Source organism: Fragaria vesca, linkage group LG7, assembly GCF_000184155.1.
Source record: "Fragaria vesca subsp. vesca linkage group LG7, FraVesHawaii_1.0, whole genome shotgun sequence".
In the NCBI taxonomy this organism is placed as follows: Eukaryota; Viridiplantae; Streptophyta; class Magnoliopsida; order Rosales; family Rosaceae; genus Fragaria; species Fragaria vesca.
In genome coordinates this window covers 23,341,824-23,357,097 of record NC_020497.1, presented here as the reverse complement: position 1 = coordinate 23,357,097, position 15,274 = coordinate 23,341,824, and the positions used below count along the sequence as shown (strand labels likewise).

Here is a 15,274-nt window from a genome sequence, read left to right as displayed (position 1 = left end):
GCATTAAAACTGAGCTATCATTATCTCCCTTCGACTTTGAAACGGTGTTTCTCCTACTGTGCAATACTTCCGAATGATTATGAATTTGAGGAGATGCAATTGGTCTTTTATTGGATGGCTGAGGGCTTGATTCAGCAGCAACCAGAAGAAAACAAACAAATGGAAGATTTGGGACGTGACAATTTTCAAGAGTTGGTGTCCAGGTCATTATTTCAAAAATCAAGCAAAACAGAGTCGAAATACATAATGCATGACCTGGTTACTGATTTGGCACGTTGGGCTGCAGGAAGCTCATGTTCTAGATTGGAGGATATGCAGAATTATGACTCGCAACATAGATGTTTGCCCAAGGTTCGTCATTCATCTTACATTCCTGGTTGGTGTGACGGGGTTAAGAAGTTTGAGGTCTATTCTGAAGCTACATGTTTGCGGACGTTCTTACCACTTTCACTTTCAAATTATAACCATTTGGCTCATAAGGTTTCTTCTGACTTATTGCCCAAACTTCAATACTTACGATTGCTCTCTTTAAATGGATACCAAATACGCGAGTTGCCAAATACAATTGGTGAACTGAAGCATCTACGGTATCTTGATCTCTCCCACACTTGGATAAGAAGTTTGCCAGACTCGACAACAACTCTGTACAACTTGCAGACATTGTTATTGAAAAGTTGTTCTATGCTGAAGGCACTGCCCACAAGCATGAGGAACCTAGTTAATTTGCGTCATCTCAACAATTCAGGTACAAATTCATTGGAAGAAATGCCTCCTGAGCTTGGTCAATTGACTAACCTCCAAACATTGCCTGAGTTTGTTATTGGCAAAGGTAGTGGATCAGGAGTAAGAGAGATTGAGTCATTATTGCATCTGCAAGGGACATTGCACATCTCAAGACTAGAAAATGTGATTTGTGTCGAGGATGCCAGGAGTGCCAACTTAAAGAGCAAGGAAAGGCTTGAAGCCCTATTTCTTGAATGGTCTTCTTCGAGTGTCTCAACAGAAGATGCAGCAATTGTGCTTGACATGTTACAACCTCATAGCAAGCTCAAAAAGCTCACCATCAAAGGTTATGCTGGATTGAGATTTTCAACATGGATTGGGAATCCTTCATTCACTAAAATGGTGCGGGTAAAGTTAGAAGGTTGTAATCATTGTCAATTCTGGCCACCATTCGGACAGTTACCTTGTCTCAAAGAACTTTGTATACAAGAAATGGATGCAGTGGAGAGTGTTGGTGTTGAGTTTTATGGAGAAGGTGACTTGTCGTTTCATGTTTTAGAGACCCTGGAGTTACATAATCTGAAAAATTGGAAGAAGTGGTATCCTTGCCAACAAGGTGAGGGTGTTGAAGCTTTATCTTGCCTGAAAAAGCTTTCCATCAGGGGCTGCCCCAAATTGGAGGGTGATTTACCAGAGAAGCTCGATTCATTAGCACAGCTTGAGATATATGGATGTGAGGAATTGGTGGTTTCAGTATCCAAATATAAACAGCTTCATGGATCATACATCAAAAATTGCAAGAGGGTGGTGTACGACACAAGTACAGTTCAGTTTGACTTACTAGAGAGTTTGACATTTTCAAATGTATCAGAATTGAGATTCCAAACAGAGGCGTTCATGAAAAGCTTGAAAAATGTTAAAGAGTTGAAGATCACTGGTTGTGAGGAGCTTACATGTTGCTTTCAAAATGAGGATAGATTACTGCAACACTTGATTTCTCTTGGTCGTCTGTACATCGAAGACAACTCGATCCTTGTTGAAAAGCTGGGGAAAGAAGCAGAGCAGTTGGTGCAATTGCAAATCCTGGATTGCAATATTGAACGTCTGGAATTAAGCAAGTGTGGAATGGTGCCTGAAGGATATCATCACCTTAGATCACTTCAAGAGCTGCACATAAGTGAATGTTCAAGTCTTGTTTCTTTTCCGGATGTTGGTCTGCCACTTTGTCTTCAAGTCATAGTGATTAAGGACTGCGAATCTCTTTCACACTTCGCAAAATACCAGATTCATCTCAGCCTAAAAAGAATAGAGATTAAGAATTGTGGGAAATTGAAGTCATTAATAGAGAAAGAGGAGGAGGTGGGTAACGGTTCTTCTTCTTCTTCTTCTTGTCTTGAGCGTTTGACTATAGGGAATTGTCCCTCTTTGATGGGCTTATTATGCAAAGGTCAATTACCCAGGTCTCTTAAACAGCTTTGGATAGTGAGTTGTGGACAGCTGGAGCTAATAACTGAGAGGTTCCTCGATGACAGCTGCCAACTCGAGTTAATTTACATCTGGGACTGCCCAAACCTGAAATCCTTACCCGATGGACTGTGCCACCTCACCAATCTTCAGAGATTAACTATTTGGGATTGTCAAAGTCTTGTTTCATTGCCGAGAATGAATGTGTGGCCAAGAGAGATACGGATCGTAAATTGCGATAAATTGGAGGTGGCACAGTTGGCGAGAGACATGATGCACACCAGTAATCTTGAAGTTGTGAGTATTGATTACTTTGAAGGTTTGACAACTACAACTTCCTTCCCCACCAACCTAACATCACTGTCAATCTGGAAGATCAAGAACTGTAAGGCGCTGATGGAATCTCAAGGGTTGCAGAGACTCGCCTGTTTGAGAGAATTGAGTCTATTCGGTGAAGATGATGGAAGTCTGGTGTCATTTCCACCTGCTGCTGAGAATTCAAAGGAGACGGCGATACTGCTCCCCAGATCTCTTGTTAATTTGAGTATTGGATTCTTCCCAAATCTAAAGAAACTGAGCAAGGGCTTTCAATTCCTCACCTCTCTTGAATGGATTCAGATCTGGAACTGTCCGAAGCTTACAACCCTTCCAGTGGAGGAAGGCCTGCCTCTTTCACAACTTTATATTCGCAGCTGTCCTCTACTCGAACAGAGATACAAAGGACGATACCGGCACAAGATAGCACACATCCCTCGCGTAGAAATTAATGACGAAGTCATATAAGAGAAAACCAACACTCCTCGATCGAGTGGTTTCCAGGTACGCACTTGTAATTTGAGACAACATCCGCACTGATGATAATGTTATCAAATACGTGTAGAAAAGCGAGGGAACATGTTGAAGCTTGTCAAACTTTCCTCTGTTTTCCACATCTAACGTTTTATTTCTTCCATCTACAGGTCTCCTAATGCTCAAAACTGTTGATCACATCCTTTTACTCCACAAAAATATGATATTAATTAATTTGTATAGAATGCAATTCCATTTGTTATTATTAGTTCTGTATCGTACTGCATGGACAGCTTGCATTCCAAATTCATTTCAAATATTGTACTGCATCTAGTCATTTCATTTGGTATTTCACTAGATGATGGCTGCGCGTTGCTGCGGACTACCGCAATTGCTTTTGTTTGAATCAATGTTGTTGTTCGACAAATTGATAAACACAATAATATAACATATGGATATTACACAATGACACTGGTTACAATAATAAATACACATTATATATATTATAGTGAGATAGAGAAGAAGATGAAAATGTTAGATTCAGAAAAAAAATCCATCAACTCAGCGACTCATGCAATACAGCTTGATACTTCTTTATCGCATCAGGAGTTCAGGACTTCACTTGTTACCAAAGCGTGAACACTATGTAAGTCTATTTTTGTGATGCTATTTTGCAAGGGATCAAGCAGATGTTCAAATGCTCAATTGTACAAAAAAACCTTTTGATTGTTCTGTGTTCATTGTTCTGCTACAAAAACCTCACATTCATCACATTACAAAAAGGGATATAATATCTTAAAATCAATGTCAACTATGGTTAATTGGTTATTGTTTTCTATACAGCAAAATGAATGCAGCCATAAGCTTAGGGTTATTGTTCTCATAAATCACCCCTGACAGTGCCTATTTGCCGATTACTGCTGTTACTGATCCTTGTTCCAATTTCACACTGTAATGGAATTCCATGGCACATCATGGAGTAGCTTGAAACAGATTACACCAAGTAATCACATACAATACGTAAAGAGAAAAGAGAATTACTTTGAAATTTACAGCTTTTACTCTGAATGAAACCACCGTTTGGAAACCCCTCCCAAACACCTTCTGAGCATCAATGGACTGATTTGCACAGCCTGTAGCCACAAATAGTTGCTGTCTGCAACCACAAATATTTGAACAGTCTGCAGCCACAAATAGATTTTGTTAATTATAATTCAATATCTTATGACTCGATATTTAATAAAAATACAAACTATATCAAACTACTGCAAGAACAACAATGGAATTCTAAATTGGGTAGGAAATTGCTCACCCTCAAGACAAAACTCAATTAATTTGAGATAACCCCCAGGTGCAGAAGCTCACCAATACTATCCAGCTCTGTCAAGTCTCTTTTGATGACATGTACACGGCGTAATGTACACGGCGTCCTTCAATGATCAGTCGAGCTCAGTCAGTCAAGTCTCATTTGAGATAACTCTAATGTACACGGCGTCCTTCCTACAAAGCAGTAATATGGTTCAGTCAAATCCACATTAAAAATTAATCTCATACTTTAGGCATAATAGCAAACCTGAAACCTCAACGTGCCACTTTAGGCAACGCATATGTAAATTCTCTTCCCTAGGCCTTCATAAGTATTATTTACAATCGGATTCCAGTCTTAACAAAAGATGAAAAATTCTAAGTTATGTTTATTGATGGTAAAGTATGGAACTCAACAATAAAAAAGAAGGTAACTTTCATTCAATGATCTAACAACAACACTAACTATATTCTCCAATGATCAAACAATAAAATTATATCACATGCTCAATTCAGCATTCTCAGTAAACATATATTCCCAATCAAATTAAAAAAATATTGAAATCATTATCTGACCTTTGCAAGAGTGTAGGCAACAGCTGCACCGGAAACCCCGGAAACAACAATGACAACGTCTGTACTTCTTCTCTCCTCCATTTCCAGCTGAAACCCATTACTCTTCAAAGATTTGAAAGCAAGTAGAAGCATTCTAAAACATACTTAACAGTAAATCAACAGGATCCGAAAACAAAAACCCAGTTTCTTTGATTACCTAGATTACAATCAATAAAGGAAAATGACTGAGAGGATAAAACATCATGCATGAAAGTCCTTTGAACTTGAGGATACCTGCTTAAAAGACCTTCTCCAAGAACATCAACCTGAAGATGTGTAGACAAAATAGTCATCCATTAATAAGTCACACTAAGAAAGAGTAGATTAGTCAGCAACAACACAAAAGATGCAGAAAAAAAAAATTACAGAACAGATATTGATATAAAATCATCAATTTAATGGAAAAAATAGTAACCCTTACCAGAAATGCAAAAGGCAGCAACCCAAATAACAAAAACCACCACAGACCCACAATCTATCTTCATGTTCAATAAGCTTCAGGGCAGAAAACTATGAACAAATTCATTCCAAATGTATTAAAGAGAAGCCATGAAGCTTGTGAAAAGTTTTTGATGGAAAACAGAGATGTGGCAAATATGAAAGTAGCATTTCATCTACTGTGGATAAAGTGATATAATGCTAAGAGTGAAAGAGTTCTTACATCAATCACAACTCTGGCCTACTGCAAGACCTCCTTCTCATTTAGTGCTCCACTATATTCAGTGCAGTTTTCAAGCTCATTAGCAGAGCCAAGATCTCCAACCTGATAAAGGAATATACTTTGAGTGTGAGCAATGAATGCCAAGGAAAACCAAAGGTTCATAAGTAACAGGTTCAAATCCAGTTAAATTTCTGAATCTTAATTGAACACACCGTATATAACTCTTGCACTCCAGCAACTATAGTCCAGATTCTTCCCTTAGGGTACACGACTGTAAATTTCAAAGATGCCCATGTCTGCAAGCAATTGACAAATCAACCTGATTAAAGTGGGATACTAAATGGTTATCATCTAATAAATGCGAGGTATTTCCTTATGAACAATAAAAGAAATTAAAATTGCATACAACTAAAATCCCGCATGAAAACTATCACTGATGAGGTAAAACATTGTTTGTACCTATCATCTAGCCCATGAATAATTTTTTATGTAGGACTCATAACTCTTCCAAACGGCATTGAAAATTCAATATTAGCCCACCTGAAACAATTATATCATGTAAGGTGGTGTTGCCAAATGGTACACTTAAACAGAAGAAACATTAGATAGTATCATATAGCTTTCGTCAAATAACTGAGCAGAGAGGGTAATAACACAAGAAATTGAATGTACTTTTTAAGTTCTTGAAAGCAGCAGGGTAATGGAGCTCGCCTCTCATATCCAAAGGATATGGCTTTCCATCAACCAATGCAAAAGGATTCATCTCCAGAAAAGCGAAGTCGAGATCTGAAATATACAAACTTTGACAAAGTTGTTCTTCCAAAGGTACCATGAAATGGAACCGTTAAAGACTTTCTAACACCCCTTACAATAGAGCAAAAAAAAAGGACTTAATAAACTCCTCAACGTCACTTTTAATCAGGATTCAAGAATATAATCTGTTAATGATTACTAATATGAGCAAAACTGAACATGAACTCAATATAAATAACATATAATCGCACCAATAATGAAGCATAATAAAATAACTTGATTATTCACGAATACAACAACGCAATACCTTTTTTATGAGGAAAAGGGATCGCAATCAAGGTAAAATAAACTCTGGCAAAAAAACATAACCTCTATCATGTATCTCAGTACGATGAAGAATTTTTTACATTTTTCAAAATGAAGAATAGCATCAGAAGATCTTAACTGCGTAAATGTTTCGTACAAAAATGACAGACAAAGCATGAGTGGATATGATGTACAAAAATTTTATGGAAGTATATTAGCAAATAAAATAAACTGAACAAATCTATCCAGGAAGGGAAACAAAAAGTAACATTCACAGCAAGTTCAAAAGCCACAGCAATACAGATCTTACGTCAATCTTTTTGAACTGAAAATTTATACCCCTGAAACCTATGAGTGTTTGAAACAAAACAGTACGTAAGACATGCCAAGGGTATTAAAAATTTAAACTAAAAGGCCTTTATACATTCACATACATTTAGGAAGACAATATTAGACTGAAACCCTGAATAAAGCCCTTAATCATCCCACATTATGACCATGAAAATATTATAACATGGTTTCGATCTAAATCTAATGTTCCCTAGGCAATGTTTATGCAATGTATGTTCCTACACCAGCATAACAACTCGGATGTGATTCATTTTGCACATAATACCACACAAACAACTCTATTAAAATGCCACAATAAGATACCCAATGACTGGACAACACTGGACATGTGCAGCTTTGATTATTTTATTTTTCTGTTTCTCATAATCACTATCTCACAGTTTGATCCTAAATTTCACTAATAATTGTTCCTGCACAAAATAATATCTTATAACAAATCAATCCCAGTTGTGCCTCAACCTATGTCCTCATATGTTTACATCACATTCATGACACCGCATTCAATCAGTAATCAAATTTTCGTAAGGTGTTTTTCTTCCAATATTGCCTCAATGATTTACACATCTTGCTCACAGCAAAAAAAAAAAAAAAATTAGCTAAACTAATTGATCCACACCTTGAAAACACTATGTCAGCTTATTGATGCAAATCCGAGTTGTGCCTCGACCTATGTTTACATCACATTCAATCAGTAATCAAAGTTTCATAAGGTGTTTTTTCTTCCAATATTGCCTTAATGAATTACACATCTTCCTCACAGCAAAAAAATACATTAGCTAAACTAATGCAAACCCTCTTCTTCTTTTTTATATACAAACCCGCTGTATATATAATGAAGTTAGATTCATCTCCATCTGTTTGTTTTTCTCTATCTTGATCTAATCTTGATAATTGAGCAAGTTGGTAGTTTCTTTCTCTATCTTGATCTAATCTTAAAATATATACTTTTAACAATTGAAAATCTGGTAATTAGCTTTGTACATACAGTAAACTTTAAAATATATTTGATAAAAATTAAATATATCTTAGTGAATCCCATCAAAATATGGTAATTAGCTTTGCGCATAGGTAACACATCAGGTATTTCACACCGTCTCTTTTTTGTTATGTAACCATGTATAAGATTGACAACAAAGATTTTAAGTCGAAAGACATCATGGACGCATTATGGACAACAAAGATTCATGCAAACCCTCTTCTTCTTTTTTATATACAAACCCGCTGTATATATATACACAACCTAGAAGCATCTCCATCTGTTTGTTTTTCTCTATCTTGATCTAATCTTGATAATTGAGCAGTTGGTAGTTTCTTTTTAACTCTGTGTACCAAACCATGTATGGCTCCACAGTTATTATATATAAAAAAATGTAAACAATATGTATGTTCAAAGGTTGCTGAATGTCTGAAACTGATATATAATGATAATATACATGTGGTAGATGAGAAGAGGAGCTGTTTGTTAATGATGATTGAATCACTAATTGCCAACTTGTAACAATATTCTTTATCTTTGTTTTGCTCTTTTTTTTTCCTTGCTTTTCTTAAAGCTTTTGACCTTAACAATTCAACTATGGATTGAATTGGACAGAAAACTGATGTTAAAAGACATGGATTTATTTTCTACCTGTAGAAAATGATTGGACATCTTCAACTATAATGGTGATGCAACACAATGCTTATGGTCTGAAACACCCATTTTCTATAACTAATTTCATGAGACAAATTCAGATCCCAATTATAAAACACCACCTACACTACATATACAACTAACCAAACAACTAAATACCTTATTTTGTGAGCAAAACGATCGCTATCTAAGCATAATCCGTTTAAAAACCCAGACTTTGCGAATTGATGAAAGTATAGGCAAATTGGAACCAAAACAAAGATAAAAGACGATCGGGACAGATGAAACAAAAACCCAAAATCAATCATATACAGAGCAAAGTCCATACCTCGACGATTTGATTGACAATGGCAATGCGGATTTTCGCTTCACGAATAACCCCTCTCCCTCTCTCTCTCCCTCTCAACTGGCAAAAAGCGAATGCAGAAGAACCCCGTCGTTGTGTTGAAGAAGACACTGACGACACGTCAATGACCCAGACACGTATCAGCAGCACATGCCCACAGGTGTCCATACTTATTCATCAATGGCCTTGTTGCAATTGTTTGCGAACCGGGGGCAATACAGTGTTTTTACCAGTTGAATGTACAGTGGTAATCCTCTATCGTTTTAGGGTATCTAATTAGTTTTGTATCGTACTGCATGGACAACTTGCATTCCAAATTCATTTCAAATGTACTGCATCTAGTCATTTCGTTTGGTATTTTATTAGTTTGCATTGTATCTAGTCTCTCATGCATTCGGATAAATTCATCAGTCATAATTGTTCTTCTCAAACAATGTGTTTATATCATACACTCCAACTCCATCGGAGGATTGAGAGCATAAACCGGAGTAATATCTATGCCATCTAGCTTTATGTCTTTGAACTACTAGCAAGAAGTTGACAGATCGAGGGGTCAGAGGTACTTGAATACTTCGGACTCCCTAAAGAGGTCGAAGTATAATACTCTCAAACACTCAAAATTTATACATGTCACATATGATATCAAGTGACGAAGATTGCAAGTTAACAACGAGATGAAATTAATTAGATAAAAATAAATATTAAAAATTCAAAAATCAAGTTCCTACAAAACACTCTTAGATCTACATTAGCGGCTACCATATAGCTGTAGATACCCAAATCAAATAGTATAACAGAACGACCTATACAATATGAGAGTAGCCGAGTATTAAAACTTCATTTCCCCGTACTATAGCCTATGAGTCTTACATGAAGTAAAACAAGCATAACTAGGTATAAATATATTTATATTACCATTACCATTTCAAATCATCTTTGCATCCAAAGAACAAGCAAAGGGCATGACATACAAATGTGCTCAATCTAGCATCATTCATCCACAACACTCTTTGAAATCCACATTAGCTAGCTACTACTTTAATCCAATCATACCCAAATGAAAACTCATGGTACAGTTGCCTTATCCACCTTACACCATCAATCATAACCAAACTCTACTTTGAAAGAAATCAAACGTCAAAAGACTCGAGGCACTCAGCACTGATCCATTAGATTATTGGGACTTTGTCAAAGGCTCATAGCTTTAGTGGGTTTGATCGAAATTGCTTTTCGAAAATGGAGTTTGGGGATTGGTCTAATTGGCTTTGCTGCCTTAACACTCAAAAGTTTATCACGAGTTTCATGACCGTACTTTGAGAGAGTTGTTCATTTCATTTAGTCGATCGATGAGCATCCAAACACATGCATGCTCTATTGTTCATAACTATTTGGCTTTGTTCACCGTTTGGTTTCAACATCTTCTTCTTCTTTTTTTGGTGTTCTTCTCTTATGTCTGATTATTGTTGGGATTTTCTCTTTCTTTGTCAGGCCAAGGCTTGTAGTTCTTCCATTACGTACAAGTTCTGCTTTGGCATTCTGGACAGTATCTCAATAGGACCCTTGATGAGCTGTAGAGCTCCTTCTCTCCCGTCGCTGGGTTCCTGCCTGGTGGAATGTAGTTTCCCAGTGTTTGTATGGACGAGGCTCCAGTTTTCTCTATTATGAATGTCAAAGTTTACTGCTGAACGACCTCCCACCCACGATTTGAGGGATAATCGTGTATCTCTAACTCTGTTACGCAGTGTTTTGGAGTCCCTTTCTTCTTTGGCACCTTTGTAATACCTGCTCTACTCCCCTCGGGCATTGGCACCCGGGTGCGCAAAAGGGAACCTATTCAGCGCACCCGGGTGCGCGGTGCACCCGGAAAAAAATAATGACGCGGCAGTAATTGGTAGACGACCTACCCGGAAAAAAATAATGACGTGGCAGTAATTGGTAGACAGTGATGATGGGTTCCGTTATATGAGGGCAGGGTTAAAACATTATTTACCATTCTCTCTCCACACAGCATACCTCCCTCTCTAGCTGAAAAATTCGCCGCATACCTCCTCTCTCCACACAGCATACCTCCCTCTCTCATATTCTTCTTCTCCACACAACATACCTCCCTCCCTCTACCTCTCTCATATGCTATTCCCGTTCATAGAAGTCGTGTTTCATGTTGAGAGACGAAGTCGCCCGAAGAAGAGGGACGGGTTATTGAAGATGCAGCACAATTGTTGATTTTGGGCGATTAGCGAGTGTGTTTCGGATCTGGTCTTGCAATATGAAGGTAATAGTTGTATATGTTTGTATGGGACGATCTGATGAAACTTGGAACCAAACGGTTTAGCACCAACACCAATCGGCTGCTCAATCTTTAGTGCTGTTTAGACGATCTGATGAAACATGGAAGAAAGAGGGGCTGCTGCTCGAAATAAGAGGGCTCAGTCTCCCTTAACCTCTTCTACTCTTTTTCACCCCCTGTATTTTTACCCAAACAAACCCTAACAGCCACTTAACGATGTCAATAACTGACTTCTCCACGTGTCAGAATCTGACGGTGAGGAACCCGGGTGCGCGGCACACCCGGGTGCGCTGTATAATTTCGCACAGTTTCAAGTGAGTAGCAACCAGTTTTTTCTCTTTCTATGTTCCACTCTACTACACAACAAGCCTGTGTATACTTGTATAGTAACTTGGAACCAATTCCCCTCCAAAACCAAGCTTAGACAAATATCTACATTTTAGTTCATTTCTGACAATGCTCTTGGTTGTGAAACCAAATTCAATCAAAGATAGACTTTATATATAGTACTATATATATTAGCTGCTACATGTACATTTCATTTGCTATATACACTTCAATGAAGTTCCATGATCTGAATCATAAGATCCATAAACTACTACTTATATCTAATACTAAGATCCATAAATTTCTTATGATCAGAAAGCAAAATTAAGTCTTCTCCATGACAGAACCAATTGATGATGCAAGTAAACTAAGCCTATGCTTGAATCCCTTTCCCATGAGGAAACCTAACCCTGAAAACATGCTCTTCACCTGTGCATTTGTCAACCTTCACAACCCATTGAGACTTCCTCCTTTCAGTAGTACTAGCTGCAATTCTTGTCACTAGCAATCCTCCCCCTATAGGCAACAGCTGAGTTTTCGCCCCACCGGACCGCCATGACCCTTTGGTAAAGGCATTAGCCCCCACAACAACCGCCCCATTTTGCTTCTTCCCCATTTGCACCGCCCTTAGTATCCCCTCATGGTTCTCAAGGTTGCAATCAATCACCACAAAATCAGCCTCCTTGTAATAGTTCAGCACAAGACTTTGGGCCTCCCCAATCACAAAATCAATGTGACGCAAATTCGTCACGCCAAGGACTTTCTCAGACATGTGCAGCTCTTCATTACCGCGGAGAATGCACACCACACGCCCTCCGGTTTGCTGCGCTGCCGCAACCAAGGCTAGTGTGGTGTAGTCAGCTGCACCGGAACACGCCACAACCATTAGTTGTGCATTGTTGCCTGCAGCTAGTGCTGAAACAAACTCAACCACATCTGGCTCATTGGCTTTTCGGCCCTGCATAAACATAAGGGACATAAACATCAGCAATAATAAGAAACATGCACAAATAATCGACACAAAGAAATCTGAACTGAGTTGATGAATTCATGGATAATGAATGTGAATACTAACCAGCTTCAAGGATTTAAGGTAAGCCTTTGTTGCATTCTCAGCAGACCAGCAAGCCATCTTTGTTCTTCTGTTTGAATGTAGGTAGTTCTCTTTTTTCTCTTTTGCTCTCAAACTCGATCTTTAGCTTCTTACTTGGTATAGAATAGACATAGAAGCCTCTATATATAGCACATGACCCGGCTTGGATTCTTATCAAACACACTGTGTCAATCCAACTGGCCAAGCTGGAAAATGATAAAAAAGAAATTTGCCAAAGTACCAACTAGGATAATACAATTACGCGCCTCTTGTACTTGTTTGTCTGCCAAAATTATTGGCCAAACTACTCTAGTCCTTCTAGTGCAAAATCATCTCGCGGTTAGTTTACCTTACATTAATCTCTTTAATAGGACAAATATTTCAACCCAGCACTATTAGGGAGAGACTGAAATCAGAAATCATCAACAGAAGTTAGATAGGATCACATCGGATCGGATTTATAATCGTAATGCTGATCACCTAAAAAAGATCTGAATTGGCCGGATGAGCTTTCCAGGATGCAGCAGGTTAATATATAAACGAGCACTAAACCATATCATATCTTAATCTGTGATCTTAACTATGTTATTTAAACTTTGGATTTGATTATTTGCCTCTGACAAAACCATTGGCTGCAACTATAACCCAAATAATTACCTCTAATTAGCTGTAGATGTCCAACATCGTAAAGACAAAGTAAGGTGGATTTGGATTATACAAATTAGGAGACCAATGCTATCTGAGGCAGAAACCAACAAACTTATAGTCATCGATTTGAAAATCTTGAATCTATATTTAACATTTGAATGCAGCAAAGCATATCTGCACATGTAATCCTCTTGTGTACGGGCTGTACGTGCGGAGTAGCTAGAAAGATATCTCGACTCAAATCACATTTTGAAGATCCTCATATTCCTTAAACAAACACTACAAAAGGTGGATTTATGATGCCGTAACGACGTAATTCTCTTCTTTTATAATTTCCGCTAGCAAGTTTTTCTTCCAAATACTATAAATGCTAAATGTCTCAAGAAAACTAAAGTTTGTTATAGATGTTTATGAATACAAAGAAGTCTTTAGTCTACACTCCACAATATGATTAGATATTGTTTAAGATACCAAGTATATAAATGAACATATGCTAAATATTTTTTCAATTGCAGTTTGCAGGATGTGTATATAATAGTCCAAGAGGTGTCATGTTTGCCCCCAGAACGAGCAACAGAGATCCAGATCAGATCTAATGGTTTCCCAGAACAAACACATTCATAACAGAGCAACACAATGCACCAATCTCTCTGTCTCGTGGTCTGTCACTGCAGTAGAAGATGCCCCATTACCTGTCGATCTCATGCATCCCCTCGCTAGCTAAAGCTCGACCCATGGAGGTCGTCAGAGGCTCAACTCAGAGATGCATGGGTCTGTGTGGTCCGGCGAAATTGACTGCTTCATTTTTAATCGATGGAGGAGGCATGGGAGAACTGAGACAGTGATATGAAATGAGGAGGGCAGGAATAAACAAGTCGTGGGTTGAAGTGAAGGTTCTTGGTTGGATGTTATGCATGCATGGAGGGGACATGTTTACATTACTGGGTACCTTCATTCTACCATGTTTCCTGTAGTTTCGTAGTCGTAAATGTATTCGAGCTAAAGAAATGAGAAGGATTCATTGTTTGGTAAATGCATGTATTCGTACACGTGAGACTGGATAGAGACTATATATAGAGTATGGGATGGTGTTGGCCTTTTGCCCATGATTTGTCTATTTCATCTATGATGCATGGATGTATAAGCCCTTTGCTTGGTTATCACTATATATACATGCACCACAAAAGTAAAAGCCTTAATTAATGGTATGTTTCTCTTTTTTTCTCTTGATTGAAGTGATTGCGCGGTTGCTCGCAACTCGTAAGACTCATTGATTGAAACTACTAAATATTAAGAAGAGATATCGAGCCTAAATCCCTGATTTATTTATAGTATATTCGAAATTATATTAGAATTTGCCACAATATATCCTTACAAGGACCAACTAGCAAAAAAAATAGTTCTACCAGACATAACAATATATGACATATTAGAAAGATTACTAGGTATTCACTGGTATTTCTTACCAACAAGTAAACATCTATATGCTCAAACCTACGGTGAACCATAATCGTAATATTTCTTGGATCGATGCCGCCTGATTCTTATCAAGTAAACCTCAACTCCGATGATTCGGTCAGAAATGGAGTAGCTTTATCATTCGGGATTCAATGGGCTAGCTAGTAAAGTAACTGGAAAAGTTGGAGTTCTTTTCGCAGAGGCCATGCAGTGCTCTTCGTGAGGACTGAGGACTACACCAAGTTCTACCTAATCACTTCAAACATGTTGTTGAAGACGACTGATCAAACCTTCTCGTAGATTGCCCACAACGAAAGATATATGTCCCTTGACGAATTCAAGCGATGGTTCAGAACTTCTTCAGACTTTCTCGTTGTTTAGTTTTGCAGTTTGTGTTTGTTTTAATCATTGGAAAAAATATATATATATTTATATATATATATATTTATACAGCCCCTTCTATTAAGGGATCCCTTATTTTTGGTCCACTTTCTTAGGGATAGGGCATTACACCACTT

General features: G+C 37.8%; 2 protein-coding genes across 2 annotated transcripts in view; one reads left to right on the top strand and one right to left on the bottom strand.

Annotated features, from left to right (window-relative positions):
* Nucleotides 1-3,371, top strand: part of LOC101311815 (putative disease resistance protein At3g14460-like) — a 4,971-nt gene extending 1,600 nt beyond the window's left edge. The window contains exons 3-4 of the mRNA XM_004309221.1: nt 94-3,006; nt 3,147-3,371. Coding sequence (XP_004309269.1) covers nt 94-2,970 — 2,877 coding nt within the window. The 3' untranslated portion in view covers nt 2,971-3,006; nt 3,147-3,371. The remainder of the gene's footprint in view (nt 1-93; nt 3,007-3,146) is intronic.
* Nucleotides 3,372-11,737: 8,366 nt separating this feature from the next.
* Nucleotides 11,738-12,749, bottom strand: LOC101292941. The gene is made up of 2 exons (XM_004308119.1): nt 12,633-12,749; nt 11,738-12,515 (listed from the first exon to the last, which is right to left on the bottom strand). Exons 1-2 carry the CDS (start codon nt 12,687-12,689, stop codon nt 11,931-11,933), a joined length of 642 nt encoding a protein of 213 aa, XP_004308167.1. The 5' UTR covers nt 12,690-12,749; the 3' UTR covers nt 11,738-11,930.
* Nucleotides 12,750-15,274: the final 2,525 nt, after the last annotated feature.

Bases quoted from the DNA above. Each gene is read 5' to 3' on its own strand.
- LOC101292941 (XM_004308119.1), bottom strand. From the start codon at position 12,689: ATGGCTTGCTGGTCTGCTGAGAATGCAACAAAGGCTTACCTTAAATCC. The intron at 12,516-12,632 runs GTTAGTATTCAC...ATGTTTATGCAG, and splicing joins ACCTTAAATCCTTGAAGCTG to GGCCGAAAAGCCAATGAGCC.